General features: G+C 35.3%; 1 protein-coding gene across 1 annotated transcript in view; it reads left to right on the top strand.

Moving 5' to 3' along the window:
- LOC121860585 (ceramide kinase-like) overlaps positions 1–13,544 on the top strand; it is a 43,252-nt gene extending 29,708 nt beyond the window's left edge. The window contains exons 8-9 of the mRNA XM_042357753.1: positions 2,190–2,314; positions 4,408–13,544. Coding sequence (XP_042213687.1) covers positions 2,190–2,314; positions 4,408–4,507 — 225 coding nt within the window. The 3' untranslated portion in view covers positions 4,508–13,544. The remainder of the gene's footprint in view (positions 1–2,189; positions 2,315–4,407) is intronic.
- The last annotated feature ends 1,229 nt before the right edge of the window (positions 13,545–14,773 follow it).

Here is a 14,773-nt window from a genome sequence, read left to right as displayed (position 1 = left end):
AGGGTACCGCGTAAATGTAGAAACGCGTAAAGTGATATATATATATATATATATATATATATATATATATATATATATATATATATATATATATATATATATATATATATATATATATATATGTATATGTATATATATGTATATGTATATATATGTATATGTATATGTATGTATATGTATATGTATGTATATGTATATGTATATATATATATATGTATACCGTATATCACGGCCTATAAGGCGGCGGGGTGCATAAGACGCCCCCCCCAAATTTCCATTTAAAAAGTAGCTTTTGAGCTCTATTTGCTGTATAAGACCAGTACCCCAAATGTGACACTTACCCACTGACTCAGTAGTCCTTTACCAACCATCCTTGATTTTTTAAAATAAGGCCAATTCACTTCAAGTAATGTCATCAAATTATACCCGCTGGTGTAGTGTAAACACTAGTGACGTCACTGAAGCGTGGTGGGAGTGTTCCTTCGTCTCGGTGGTGTGACTATTTATACAACATGTGGTTCAACAGCAACCACCGTATTCTAATTGTGGTGTTTCATTAGGATTTGAGTGAAAAAGGTTACCAGTATGTACTTACTACATACATTTATTACACAAATATATATATATATATATATATATATATATATATATATATATATATATATATATATATATATATATATATATATATATATATATATATATATATATATATATATATATATATATATATGAATATACTATGTATGTACAAAAAATGAATGTTCAATGAATTATTTATGGTGCATTAGGGTACTGGTCACTTCTGATGGGCTATAAATAGCCTTCTTTATCTCCCCTACATCTCACCCTGAGCCAGACGGAAGGGTCTTGGTAAATAACATGTTTGCTTATTTTCCATTTACTTTAAATAGATTTACCGAATTATTTGTTTTATTTATTTATTTATAATATACTGTAATATATTAAACACACTGTAATTATTTTCTTTAATTTATAAACTGTTTTGCGACAAAGGAATGTTCTCCAGTAGTGTTTCATTAGGATTTGAGTGAAAAAATATTACATACTTACACAATTGTTCCTCTTACTTTGACAACACAACATACATACAGTATATTATTTCTCAGTTTTGATCTTTTTTTTTAATTTTTGTATTTATTTATAGTTAGTTACTTAAAATAAGGCCAATTCACTTCAAGTAATGGCATCAAATATTACCAGCTGGTGTAGTGTAAACACTAGTGACGTCACTTAAGCGTCTGTAATTAACCGTCGATAGTTTCAAGAATTAATGCACTCATTTACTGAATATTCTTTGTAAAAAAATAAAATTTAAATCAATTATTTATAGGAGATAAATATTATTATGAGTAAATATACCGATACCGGTATGCATTACTGACCACCTCCACGGCTCCTCACTGGCAAATGGGGGGGGGGGCGTGGGGAGGGGTGTGTGATGATAGCTGTGTTTATTATAGGGGTATAAATCTCTTTTACGGTATGTTAGACAGGTTTATAATACATTTTTATTATTTTAATATACCGGTAATCTTAATTTGAATCCAGCTTGCCAAACGTAAGTTTCAGTATAAAATAATTAGTGGTAAGACCTTGTGAGTGGCTTACGATGTTTTCATCACCACTCTTGACACACTAAACCACAATATTTAAGAGGTAAGAATTTTAAACTTGGTGGTTTAGACGACCCCCTAACTTTGGGCAGATTTTTTTAATGTTCAAATTTCTTATAGGCCGTGATATACGGTATTGTACTCTACACATAAAGATGTATGGTGCCTTCAACATATACTCAATACCCCTAGAATGCTTTTTCTCACTGTAGGTATATCTGATTTAATGTAAAACATCTCCTTCACTCTCAATTTCAAATCTTTGTACACCATATGAGGTACGGTACTAAGAAATATCAGTCTCTGAGGTACATTAGAGAAAACGGAGGACTCGTGCATATTGAAGCGGTGAGAAAACAGAGGTCTCAACTGGGGAACTCAACAGTTTCACACATGTTTTGTGGACGGTGGAGCTTAATATGAATAATTAAGTGTTGAACTCACTAGCCAGGCTATTGTGACCATGACACTGTTAATTATATTAAACACAATTTGTTTTGGTTTGATTATAGTCACATGTTTCAAGATGATGTGATTTGCTTTTAATTGCAGGTGAGCTTAAACCATGTGAACTTGCACCGTGTTCAAGAGGTTCACTTCACACCAAAATTGACGGGACCCAAGTCTTCCTGGAACTGTGATGGGGAGCAGCTGCTTGAACCTGCTCTCAGACTTAAGTAAGTTACATCATCATCATCATCATTTAATAGTCATTGTCAAAACTTTCACCTTTCTAATGGTGATAGGAAGTTGGTATTTGAGTTGTTGAGTACCTGTACAATTACTTAACTAGTATTAACTTCTAAAAGAAAATCTGAATAAGGATGAATATAATTTTTAATAAATTGTTTACTTTAAATTGTTTTAGTAACTTTCAGTTACTAAATAGAGTTGAATTTATAGAATTTAGCAGCTTCTGTCATACTGATTTCAAATAAGAAAGGTTGGTATCCTTGTGAGAGCTGTCGCAAGATGGGTGTTTTGGTGAGCAGAGACGATCGAGCCTTCAGCTTGCACCCACCACACCCCATTAATCCTCAAATTTCTGTATATAGTGATGATATTTAAGGGTTACATTACAATACACTTTAAGCTAAGAGTTTCATTATTATAATGATTTGTCATAATTTTCCCGCTTGTATTAGGACTCTTGATGTGCTATTTTTTCTTTGTTGGAGCGATTCGGGGGAATTCAGGATGTAACAAGGTGATGGGTTCATTTTAGCTTATCAACATCAACTACATCTATAAACAAGCTGAGTACGGTACTTTTCTGTGAACAGTATTGTTATATCCTAGTTGTCTAGACTTCTAGTATAATATACAGTATAGTCTCGATTTACGTGAATTTGGTTTACACGTTTGGTCATTTATGCGTCACCTTGCCAGACCGACAATATATTCTGTTATTTCGTTTATGCGTTTCTCGTTTCACGCGGACCTCCACGGGTTCAATTGACCGCGTAAATCAAGACTATACTGCATATTATTTTTTTTTTTATTAATTTTACTACAGTTACAACCAGGGTCTTATTTTCTTCAGTTTCACATGTAGAACCATCGTCACAGGTGTAAATACTAATGAAAACAATGCCGTCTTGTCTCCTCTTGTGTGTCCATATTATTATTGATTTATATTGTATACCGTAAGATTCATTCATAAACATTAAAGAATATAATTTGCATACGTATTTCATTAATTTTATTGTTTTGGGGAAAAAGAGGGTTAAAATCCACACAAAAGATATGAAAAGGTAAGACTTTGGAACACATCTCATTATTATTGCTTTATTTTATTGGTAATTAATGATTCACGATTCACCTTACACTGCAATATTGGAGGACACGTTACCGTCGTTATTCGAGGCTTTACTGTACAGTATAGTTAAAGATCTCAGGACAATAGTGGTTCCTAGTTATTAATACTGTCGTCAGGGAAAGCTGGTAAAATTTCCGACAGCCATTTTCCAGACATGCAATTTTCCATGGCATAATTGCCTGAAGGCAGCTCTCCACACTGCATGGTCTCTTGCAGCCTCTCTTGTCAAGTTCTTGACTGTATTGACATATCTTATAATCTCCTTCCCTCCCTACATATTTAAACTATTGCATCATTTGGCCCTGTTAGCCTCTTCCATTCTCTCCACATGCCTTAATCATCTCAGCCTACCTCTATGCCAAACCTCGTCAGTATACTGCCTATACCCAGTCACCCTCGTATCACTGAACCCCCCTTCCCCTTGACCATTCTCATATCAATTTACTCGAGCCATGTTTCACTGCCATAGAACATTGTAATTCTCACATCAGCTACATACATACTTCCTTCTCATGCTGTCTGATGTGGGATTATGGGAATAGCTTGGTTATTTAGTGTGCTTTAACTCAAACTGTACAGTATTATGATGGTGTGCTAGTTAGACTGTGGTAGGTCATTAAAGAAGTTAGGTTAATTTGTAGAGTTTTAACTTCATGATTGCGAGATAGCGAGGCTTTACAATTCCTTTGTCAGTGATTCATGCCGAGTCCAAATTAGTTAGAAGGTAAAAATTTGCTTAAGGTCAAAAGTAATTGTAAGATCTAAATTAGCTGTAAGATTATAATTAGCTATAAAATCAGAATTAGTTGTAAGATTATAATTAATTAGATCAGAGGTAAGAGGGAGAATTGTCAAAGGAAAGATGTGAATGACATGCAAAAGACACAGCAGATTAATGATTTATTGTCATACAGTACAAACATTACATTTGTTTGTTTGTCTTGTGTACAGAGTTCACTGTCAACGTCTGCGGTTGTTCTGCCGTGGAGTTGAGATCGGGACGGAGGACTTCTCAAAGACCGCACCAAATTCCAAGAGTGCTTCCTTATAGATAAATTTTTAAATAAGGTAAACTTTTAAACCAGTGAACAACTAATGAGCTTAAAGAATATGTTCACATTTTGGCTCTATTTTTAGTACCCGGTATAGTAACTACAGTGATTAGTAACATTTGAATAAAAGGAAATCTTAAACCCGTGATTATGTGTTATAGAGTGTGAAGAGTGGACGAATTGGAGTAATACTGATGGAAGATTAATGTAGAATTTTCATTATGTTTATGTGACCAAATTTAGCCTTTTTTAGGTTTTAAAAATCCACTCATTCACTCTTCTTGACAAACTACCAACATTCCACATTGAAATATCAGCTGTGATTCCATATCCACGCGAAGAGTTCCTTTCCAAAATGGGATTGACACTATAAAACAACTTTGGCAACAACAGTTATTTGCCTATTTTTTGACCATAGTGTATGGGGTGTGTGGGTCATTAGTGTACATGGTGTATTAGTGAAAAACAATTCTCTCACAGGATCATTAATAATGTACATCACATTTTGGAAATTAACTCGTTTTTATAATTCATAATATTTGTTGATAACTTGAAATCTTACAAGACTCTTCATCAACACTTGTAGAACAGTAATGTGATGCTCAGAGCTGTGTCAACTTTCTCTCAAAACTTTGATATTCAAGACATATTTTTAGCAGTGATCTACTTATATTTTATATAACTTGTAGTTGGGTATATGTATTGGCATTTCATGTTTCATTATGTAATAATAACAGATTTGTACATCACATCTGAACCAACAGTATAAGTGAGAATGGTCTTTTAGATTTGGTTATATTACTTTTAAGATATACTTGTATTAACTGATACATTTACAGTACATTGATTTTATAATCTTTGCCAGTAAGTTGCATCTATTAATACAGGATATATGATGTACTGTACATAATTACAAAATTAATAGTTAACAATAACAATTTTAATTAAGTTAAAATAATTTATAAAACAAAGAATTTTGGAGTTTTTAAACTGTATATCAAAACTTTCTGGGTCAAATCTTATATGGTTTCCTGGAGTTCATTTAATGAAAAGCAGATATTGAACCATATATTTTTATATTGAAGTAAAAAAAATGAGTTTTGACAAAAGTCAATATAAAACAAGATATCAAATGGGTCCCAACACAACCTAACATAAACTAGCCTAGACTTTAGGGTTGTGGCCCAATCCTACTGTTCTAACAGGCCTTTGTCCTACTTGTTAGGTGGGAGCCTATTATGTCTCGTGTCTATTTACTTAGTCTAAGTCTGGCAGAGAAAAATTACATGATTACTGCTAATTCAGTCTCAGTGAGATATATTTTGTTTACTTTTAATGTTACAAAGGTAAACACTGGCTGTATGTTTGAACCATCACAACCATTTAAAAAAAAGTAAGTATATGCAGCACAAATGGTTCATAACAGCTGTGTGAGGTAATGAAATGTTGACAATAATGTAAATCTTATGTCTTAAAAAATACTTGCATATATTGTGAGGCACAATTACCGTACCTTGTTGGGGAGTGGAATAATGACTTAAAATTAGGAGGTGAAGGGTTCCAATAGGTGCTATATAAAGGAAGTATATACCTTAATATTATTCCCCAAAAGCTTAGCAAAGCAGATGCAATATATGTGTGTGTGAACTTGTCGCCACTATACTCACTGTGCTGTGGTAAGGCTGTGAGTATAATCTAATGAATAAAGACTGAAATATATACTGTACAGTACTGAAATACAGAGACAAACAGGTCATGGTCTCTACCACAGCTTGCATTCTAAAACATGAATCTCAGGTCACTGTAATTTTCATGGAAGAAGATTCCATAGATCTTATAATTCAAGAGTGTAGAATTGACATACATATTAACTTTTTCTTGAATTTTACCAACTTCATCTTGAATATTCATATCGAACTTATTTCTGTATTTCTTTTCGACATTCCTAATGTGTGTGTATAAGAATGGTCTCCGAATGTAGTGAATATATTTCATATTTTTGATATTCAGAACCTTGTATATTGTCCATCAACTCTAGAAACATTTGCAGGTTACTCTTCATGTTTTTTTTATATATAAATTTTAGGGCTCTGCAGGTGGATTTAAAAATGCATACAGGAGTATTTTTTTATGGCAGTTTCTGGTCATAATATTCCAGGCTTCTCACTGTTGTAAAACTTGTAGTTGAAACCTGAGATGAAATTACTCTCCTCCCCGTCACTGTCCTCGTCACCCAATACTATATCAGTGCCACTCAAATCAAGGGTGTGGAGGAGTGAGGCGGGTCACAAGACATTGAAGGACGTGCATCCATCCATGATAGCTGGTGGGTAACTGGACCACTGGACTTGAGACAAAGATTATATGTGATTTAAGTTGTCAAGTAAATATATATCCCATACAAAGTACCTTGTCCTTCCTAGACACTCAAACTGTACCTCGAATATTAAGGACATAGAAGACTGTCACCCAGGGTTGCCACGGTGGATATAAAGGAACGTCACCGGGGCTTTAAGGGTTAACCACTTGTACCTGAGGGATCTGTTAACAGGTGTTTCATTTGATAATTGCTTGTCAATTGAAACCAAGAGGATGGTAGCTGTTGTGCTCAAGAGAATCATATTTGAAGAATCAGTAATTAAATGCATGTTTTCATTCATAACAACGAGCTCCCAACAGCTGTTTTCCATTCTTTGTGAATACTGTATAGAGGATCTATCAAAATGGCCAGAAGTGTGAAGGTTGTTAATGACAACAGAACATGGTGTAGCCTTGACACAAGACTGTAACACAATATAACCAGGAATGAGGAACAAAAAAGCAAGATTTGTAGGTCAGCGACCTGTGCCCGGGTGGGCTAATCCCAGTGAACAAAAAAAAGTCATTAAGAGCCACTACAAAAACTTCCCAGTGGTGGTGAGTGAGACAACTTTGGCTGAAGGTCTCCAAACTCTTACCAGGCTACAGTGAGGTGAGGGGGTGGACATGACACTTCTCCCTCTCAGATGTTTATACTCACTCCATGGGGTGAGAGTGACCAAGAAGCACATGGTGACCACAAACCGAGTCAATAAATAAAAAATTTGATCCCACTGCACAATCTAAAATCTATGAAAATTTAATAAAAATCAATATAAAACTGTTTCTATACAAAAGGAACAATACTTCAGTTTTTTAGTTAATATATTACTAAATTGAGAAACACATAAGCACAATTTTACGTCTCTAATTTCAAGCCCTTTCCGGCTTTATGCAGGTTTGCTGGAAACGAGCAAATTCACATATTTTCCCTATATTCAGTGTCATTCATTCTTTCTTAAAAATGTAAAAGATGTGTTTTGTGTGGTACTCCCCTTCTTCTACGAGGCCCTAAACCCTGTTCATCTCTGTTGCTTTACATGAGTGAGCATCACTCATAAGCAGCCAACTTCTTCCCAGAAATAATTTGGTGCCATGGGTGTGGGTGTTCATTCCTCTTACTTCTACTACCATTCACCCCATCTCTCCCTCTCTTTCATCTTCTCATTATACTCCTACCATTCTATTCTTGATTATAAGCTTATTATACAGTCACCTGCACTTATACCTGCTACAGCAACGGACACATTTTGTGAGATGTGGCAACTCTGTGAGGAATACTTATCTAGTATCCTTAGTCTGGCTACTATTGTGATGTTTCTTGAGGCCATTCCAGGCCATACAGAGTGCCACATCTCACAAAATGCACCAGGTATAAGTACAACTTACCTTGACTTTAGTATTTCCCTACCTATTCAGACCCTGATTTGCTCTGTGTCCATCATTTCTTTCACTTCCATATCTCCTCATTTCTGTATTCCTTATACTGTACTTTGAATATTGCTTACCACACATGTTCATCTCAAGTGTGTCGTTTTTGTTGCCCTTACCCTTAAATGGTAGCCATCAGTGGAAGTTAGCTGTAGGCTAAGGTGGCCATCATCAGTAGAAGTTAGCTGTAGGATAGTAACCATCAAAAGTGGAAGTTAGCTGTAGGCTAAGGTGGCCATCATCAGTGGAAGTTAGCTGTAGGCTAAGGTGGCCATCATCAGTAGAAGTTAGCTGTAGGGATGGTGGCCATCATCTGAAGAAACTGGTGGGCCATGTAGGGCAACACTGACAGTAGGATCACATTACCGATGGGTCAATTATTTGACTGATGCATGTGATACCTCTCCATCGGTCAGAATTTTTGAGCGATGTAAGTGCATTGGTGTGGATCCTGTCCTGCATACAACAGTTTTCCTGCACATCTGATTCTCTCTCTTCATATAATTATCCATTCACCTGTTACTACTTCTACTCTGTGGTTCACTTCATCTCTCGTCATTTCTCCAGATATCAGAAACACTGCACTTTATATATGTTTATATGTGTCCATCACCCTTGAGGTTGTATTTATGTTTATTTTAATACAAATATTAATATTTTTAACATATATTTGTACAGAAAATACAGTATAAATGTTGTTTTATTTATAATACTTAACTAAGCATGTATGAAAGATAGAACTGGAATAAGATTCATTAATCCCTTGACCTGGAACCTAACTGAACCCTAACATAACCCACCCCTAAATACATCCTAACTTATGATGACCTACTCCTAACATAGCTTAGCTTAACCTAGCGTACTTGATGTAGTCTGTCCAACTACAGTATATGGTCTTATTCTGGTAATAGGTCCTGGGGTTTGACCTGGCTTGACATCGGTCCACTGGATGTAAGATCTCGTTTTATTATTTATACACAGTACAGTATGGTAATTATGTGAAGAAATTACTTTTTGTGGGACTTTTAATGCAAGAAAATAAAATATTGTTGTAAAATATTTCCAAAGATGATTATTAAATTTGAATATTTGTTGTATTTAACATTCGTTTTTTTGTTGTTCTAATATGAAAGAATTTTGTTAGAATTTTTATTTTGTTTTAATATGGCATGTCTATGTTATGTATGTATACTGTATTATTTTATGTATATTATAATGTTTAACACATACATTAAGAGTTCTCATCATATGGTTAACAGTGTGTTGGTCATGTGATATTCCGTCATGTTGGTGTGATGAGACAGAGGTTTTAGTGTTGCAATATTTAACATTAATTACACATTGCAGGGATTATTTTTCATGGTTTGTGTAAGAAGGATGGAACAATTGTTAGAGAAGTTCATTTTCCTGAGACACGCATGATTGGAGTCAGCTGACGCGGCCATCTTGGGGAGAGAGCACAGACTGCCCTCCCATAATGTAATTTACCAAAGTTTAACAGTATTTATTTTATTTTTTCATATGTTAGGTGGTAGGCTAAATTAGAGTAGTTGTGTACTTTAGTATATCATTAGTTAGGTAGGTTTTGTTCTTATTTGTGAACCGATTTGGTTTTTTGGGGTATGATATTGGAGTATTTTTGTCACTTTGGAGCCAAACCTTATTTTTCCCATATTTTCTTTTATTCACGATACGTAAAATCACCTTACGAATGTTTTAAACCTAAACCCATTTGTATCTTGAGGGACGCCTGTACTGTGTATCTAATTACTATTACAGTATTTTGAACTAAAATTTAATATGAAATAATTACAAATATCTTTACTTAAAAAAGAAGAGAGAATCATCACAAAACACTTAGACTAATTGCTTCTTACGACTTTGCTGAACTGGAGCTCTCCTGCCACACGTCCGACCACTGTGCCCGAGTCGTTGTGTCGGTACTAGCTGTTCTATTTGGGTTAAAGTGTCTCCCATATCTTTATTATGGGCCCTAAATGCCCAACAAGTGATGGTGCGACACCACGAAGAAAAATTACAAAGAATTGCAACATGACACTGGAGCAAAGAAAGTCATAGCAAAGTTGAGGCTAGTGAACGTGCGGTGGATATTGCATGTAATTTTTCTCTCCTATATACCGCAGTAAGATCTGTAGTGAAAAAGGAAGAAGTGTTCAAAATGGTACTTCCATTGGTACAACTAAAGTTACACCCTTTCCTGCCACCGCTGGTAATGTGGGAGCAGTCAGACGGTAACAACAACACATGCACATCAGTTCTGAGACCACCACTGATAAGTGATTTATTTCTAACATGTATCTTTATCAATTAAAGTTATTAGTAAAGTTACTGAACACACAGAGTAACAGTCTAAGGGATGCATGCCTTAGCAATGCATTTGATCTGGGGCACTCCCTCACCTCCTTCCCTAGCAGTGGTGCTTTGTGCCTCACATCCTCCGGCCTCTACACACTTGCCACATGGCAGTAAATGAGTACAAAATAAATGAAAATAGAAAGTTACTGTACATGCATTATATCTACCCGAAACTACAAGTTGAAAAATAACCATAACATAACAAGTGAAGAAAGGCGAGTTATACCGTGGGTTTACTGTACAGTAATACCTGTACAGTACTGTACATTAATGCATTCTATGATACATTATTATAAAAATAATAAGTAATATGATGTGTTCATAACATATCTTCCATGTACAACTTGCCCTTAAAATTCACGGGGGTTTGGGTCTCAAAATGTATGCAAATATCATTTGCTGAAGCGGGAGGGGGCATTTTTACTCGTGTGCCCCTAAGATAATTATTTATTTTATATTTACTGTATATGTGTGTGTGTGTAAACACATACACACACACACAAAACACATACAAATAAATAATAATGGGAAAATCCTATAGCAACTACCCCTCCCACACACAGGCTAGTTGTGATCTTATTGCACGGAAGAGCCACACTATCTTTTTTTTTTTTTTTTTAGTAGATTTTTCGGCAACCGGTTAATTTTTTTTGTATGAAACCAACTCCCCTGTATATATTCTATGTACAATTGATTGCGCTTTCACATGAAACCAGAAAAAATGAAAAACGACAAAAGAAATAATTTTGACAATATGAAGTCAAGCATTACAGTTTTCAATACTACAATTAACTTGTATTTTAGCTCATAAACAACCAAGTAAGGACAATAAGTGTTAGATAACAAAAAAGCGGAAATTTTGACGCTTTATAATAGTGCTGGTAAATTAAAAAACCCAGGCTACACCCTTTATCTAGAGTTTTTTCCAAAATTGTACACTTTCTTCTTAGTTTTCTCTACTTTATATATACAGTATACCTGTATATGAAACACAAGATAAATAAATAAAAAATACTGAAAATAAACATTTGTGGGTAACTGAAGGTAAATAATAATTAATATTTTGTTAAGTTGACCAAGGACAGCTGACAAAATCATGAGATGCTTATTTCCAGCATCCTCCAAGTTCTAATCAGACCCAACGTTGCTTAACTTCACAGATCAGAGAATAAGCGGTGTTTGCAATGTGGTACTATGTTACAGTCTATATTGTATAGTATAGGGGACCAGACCTAATACAGGGTGTCTCAAAAAAATATACAGTATACACATTGCCTTCCAAACTTTTGTGGCGATCGCATTAATATTTGTACAGTACAGTACTGGGATTTTTTTATTAGAAAACCATTAATGATTATTATAGGACATGCAATAAACAGGAACCTAATAATCAGTAGGAGTAAGGTCTGATCATTTCAAAGAACAATTATGTTGTTCACATTGATATGATCATATGTTTTAGGTTCCTGTTTATTGCATGTCCTAAAATATAGTAGACATACTGTATGCAGTAATTATTTAAGGTTCTTGAATAAAAAAAATTACACTGTATTACAACAGGAACACTGTGCTCATGTGTTGATGTGTGAGGTCTCCCAGATTGTTGCAGGAGACTTGGCACATCAACAAGTGAGGACAGTGTTGCCGCTGTAATAGAAGCGCATTCACGTGATTGCCATATGGATGGTGTTGCACACTGTCCATTGTGGTAATGTAAAAAAATAAATAAATTTACAACTGTATTTATATGACTGTGAGGAATGTTAACTCCAAAGTTCTGTACAGGCATGAAAATGAAGGGCACAGTACAGTATAAGGCTTAGCCCCTTGTGTACAAGTCCCCTTCTGAGTTAAATAAAATTGCCTGGTGTAGCATCCTACTACAATAGTATGATTTGAAGTACAGTACGTTGTATAAAGACTTGTAATAAATAACACTTCCCAAATAGAAAACATTGTAATTTTCTTAAGATGTTTGTCTTAAAAGAAATGTATGTTGTTGTAGGTAACATTAGCACTACATCGAGAGCTGAGTTGGTCACTTTCCCATTCATACTCTTAAGTTCTAGCTGAAATTTATGTAACTTAGAGAAAAAAATATATAAAATTTATTGCCTTTGGCTTTAAGGTCAGTCAGTCATACATTAATCCTTAAGTATTGGTCATCATCAGTGGATGTTTCGTGTTCCTTGTATCCCATTATTTGCACGTGGTTGGAGTAAGGAGTCTTACCCACAATAGACTGCAGTAGATCATGCATTAAAAAAACTTGTAAAAAATAGACTGTGGTAATATGTGTACAATAGAAATAAAACAATAGATTGTAGTAAGATGTATAGCCAAAAGATTATAAACAATAGACTGAAGTAGGTGTTACAGTATAAAACTCGTAAAGTAATGCTAGACTGGAGTAGGTGTTTCCAATCTCCATGTTGTCTGTATCTTGTATTTGTTTTAAAGATCAATGGTGTGTTGCTTAGTGGTAAATGGTGTATAGTTTGTATATAGAGAGACTAGGTATATTTTCAGTACTAAATATATGTTGCTTCTTATTATAATAAACTGTTATGAAAACCTGGTTATGTGTGTTAACTTTTGGATGGCTAAAAACAAATATTTAAATATATAATTTTTCACACTGTTGTATTGTGTATTGTTCAACATAGCCTTGTATTGTTAAGTACTGGTTAGTTTATTTTTGGTATGTAAACATTAAGGTTTGTGTTTAATGTACTAACTAACATTCCATTGGGTAAAATGTAATGTAATACTTTGCTTGTTTTGTAACATCTATAATCATTTTCTGTGTATGAATATAACAAATGCACAAGAGTAAATTAATAACTACAATAAACAAAGATGTCAAACCTACTCTTTTTTCTTTTAGTTTCTACTACAGTATTACCTTTCAACCTTACTGCTGTACATCAGCAGCTGAGGCATTTGGTCTTAGTTTCAACTTTACAAGATAACCATGATGTAAGTGATTTCCTCTGTATTGTGCATGTCAAATCTGAGTAAAAATTAATGTTGTCTGAGTTACCATATTTACGTATCTTTATGACCAGTTAATAACTTAATAGGGTGATTAGTTGCCCTTAACTCGAAACTATTTCCCCATTGGCGTCCATAATAATATGAGATGTGTTTCTACTAGCAAAAAATTTCATCCTGATGAATACTAAAAGAACACCAAACTTGAAGTTAACATTACTTGAAAAATTAAATATTTAATACACAATGGACAGGCAGTCCTCATTTATCACAAGGGTTCCTGAAAACCTTTGTGTATTGTGTGAAACTGACTACATGTATACAAAACTATTTTTCGTGTACAGTACAGTACAGTGTAGGTATTCGTGGTATAATGTTGTCTAGCACTCAGGATGGATGGAAACTCTAAGGTGGTTTTCTTGTGTAATATAAGTTATATGATTTACAGTCTGGTGCTGGAGGTGCCGTGTGGTGAGGAGCTGCTCAGTAGAGACGTTCGGTGAGTAGCGTGTTGAAGGAGGTAGATGTGCAGGAGCTTCGTTAGAGAAGATGTTGCCTGTTGCTGGCCTCCTGGTTGAATGAAAGCTGGACAGCGTGGAGCTTGCTGGGGGAGGTGTTGCTTGTTCAAGAAGAGAGACCAGAATGAGAAAGCTGGTTGGTGAGGAAGCTCAGAGAAGGACAGCTGGTGGGTCGCCATGCTCGCCGGCGGGAGCGAGGACCGCCAGGCAGGCGGAGGAGAGGCGAGGGCCGCCAGGCAGCGGCGGAGGAGGAGGTGTTGCGTGTTGTAGAAGAGAGGCTAGAATGAATCTCAATGGAGAGACAGAGCTTATATATCCAGCAGCCGTGAGTCCTCTATGAGTCATGTTGGGAAAACCCGAGAAAGTCGCCGGTCCCTGGTTCCGTTGCGAAGATACGGTAACATCTGTTGTTGCCGCTCGCTTGGTTGCTAGGGTACTGTCGCATTGGAATGCGGATACGCAGTTGTAGGGGAGAAGTCCACTACAATACTCCCCCTTCCCTCCAGGCGGTGTAGGAGACTTGTTGTCTGTAGAGTTGCTTAGCACATGTGAGGCAGACCGGGCGGTGCATGCCTCATGTGAGACAAC

Source organism: Homarus americanus, unplaced genomic scaffold, assembly GCF_018991925.1.
Source record: "Homarus americanus isolate GMGI-L3 unplaced genomic scaffold, GMGI_Hamer_2.0 scaffold11150, whole genome shotgun sequence".
Lineage (NCBI taxonomy): Eukaryota > Metazoa > Arthropoda > Malacostraca > Decapoda > Nephropidae > Homarus > Homarus americanus.
This window is presented reverse-complemented; position numbering and strand designations above follow the sequence as displayed.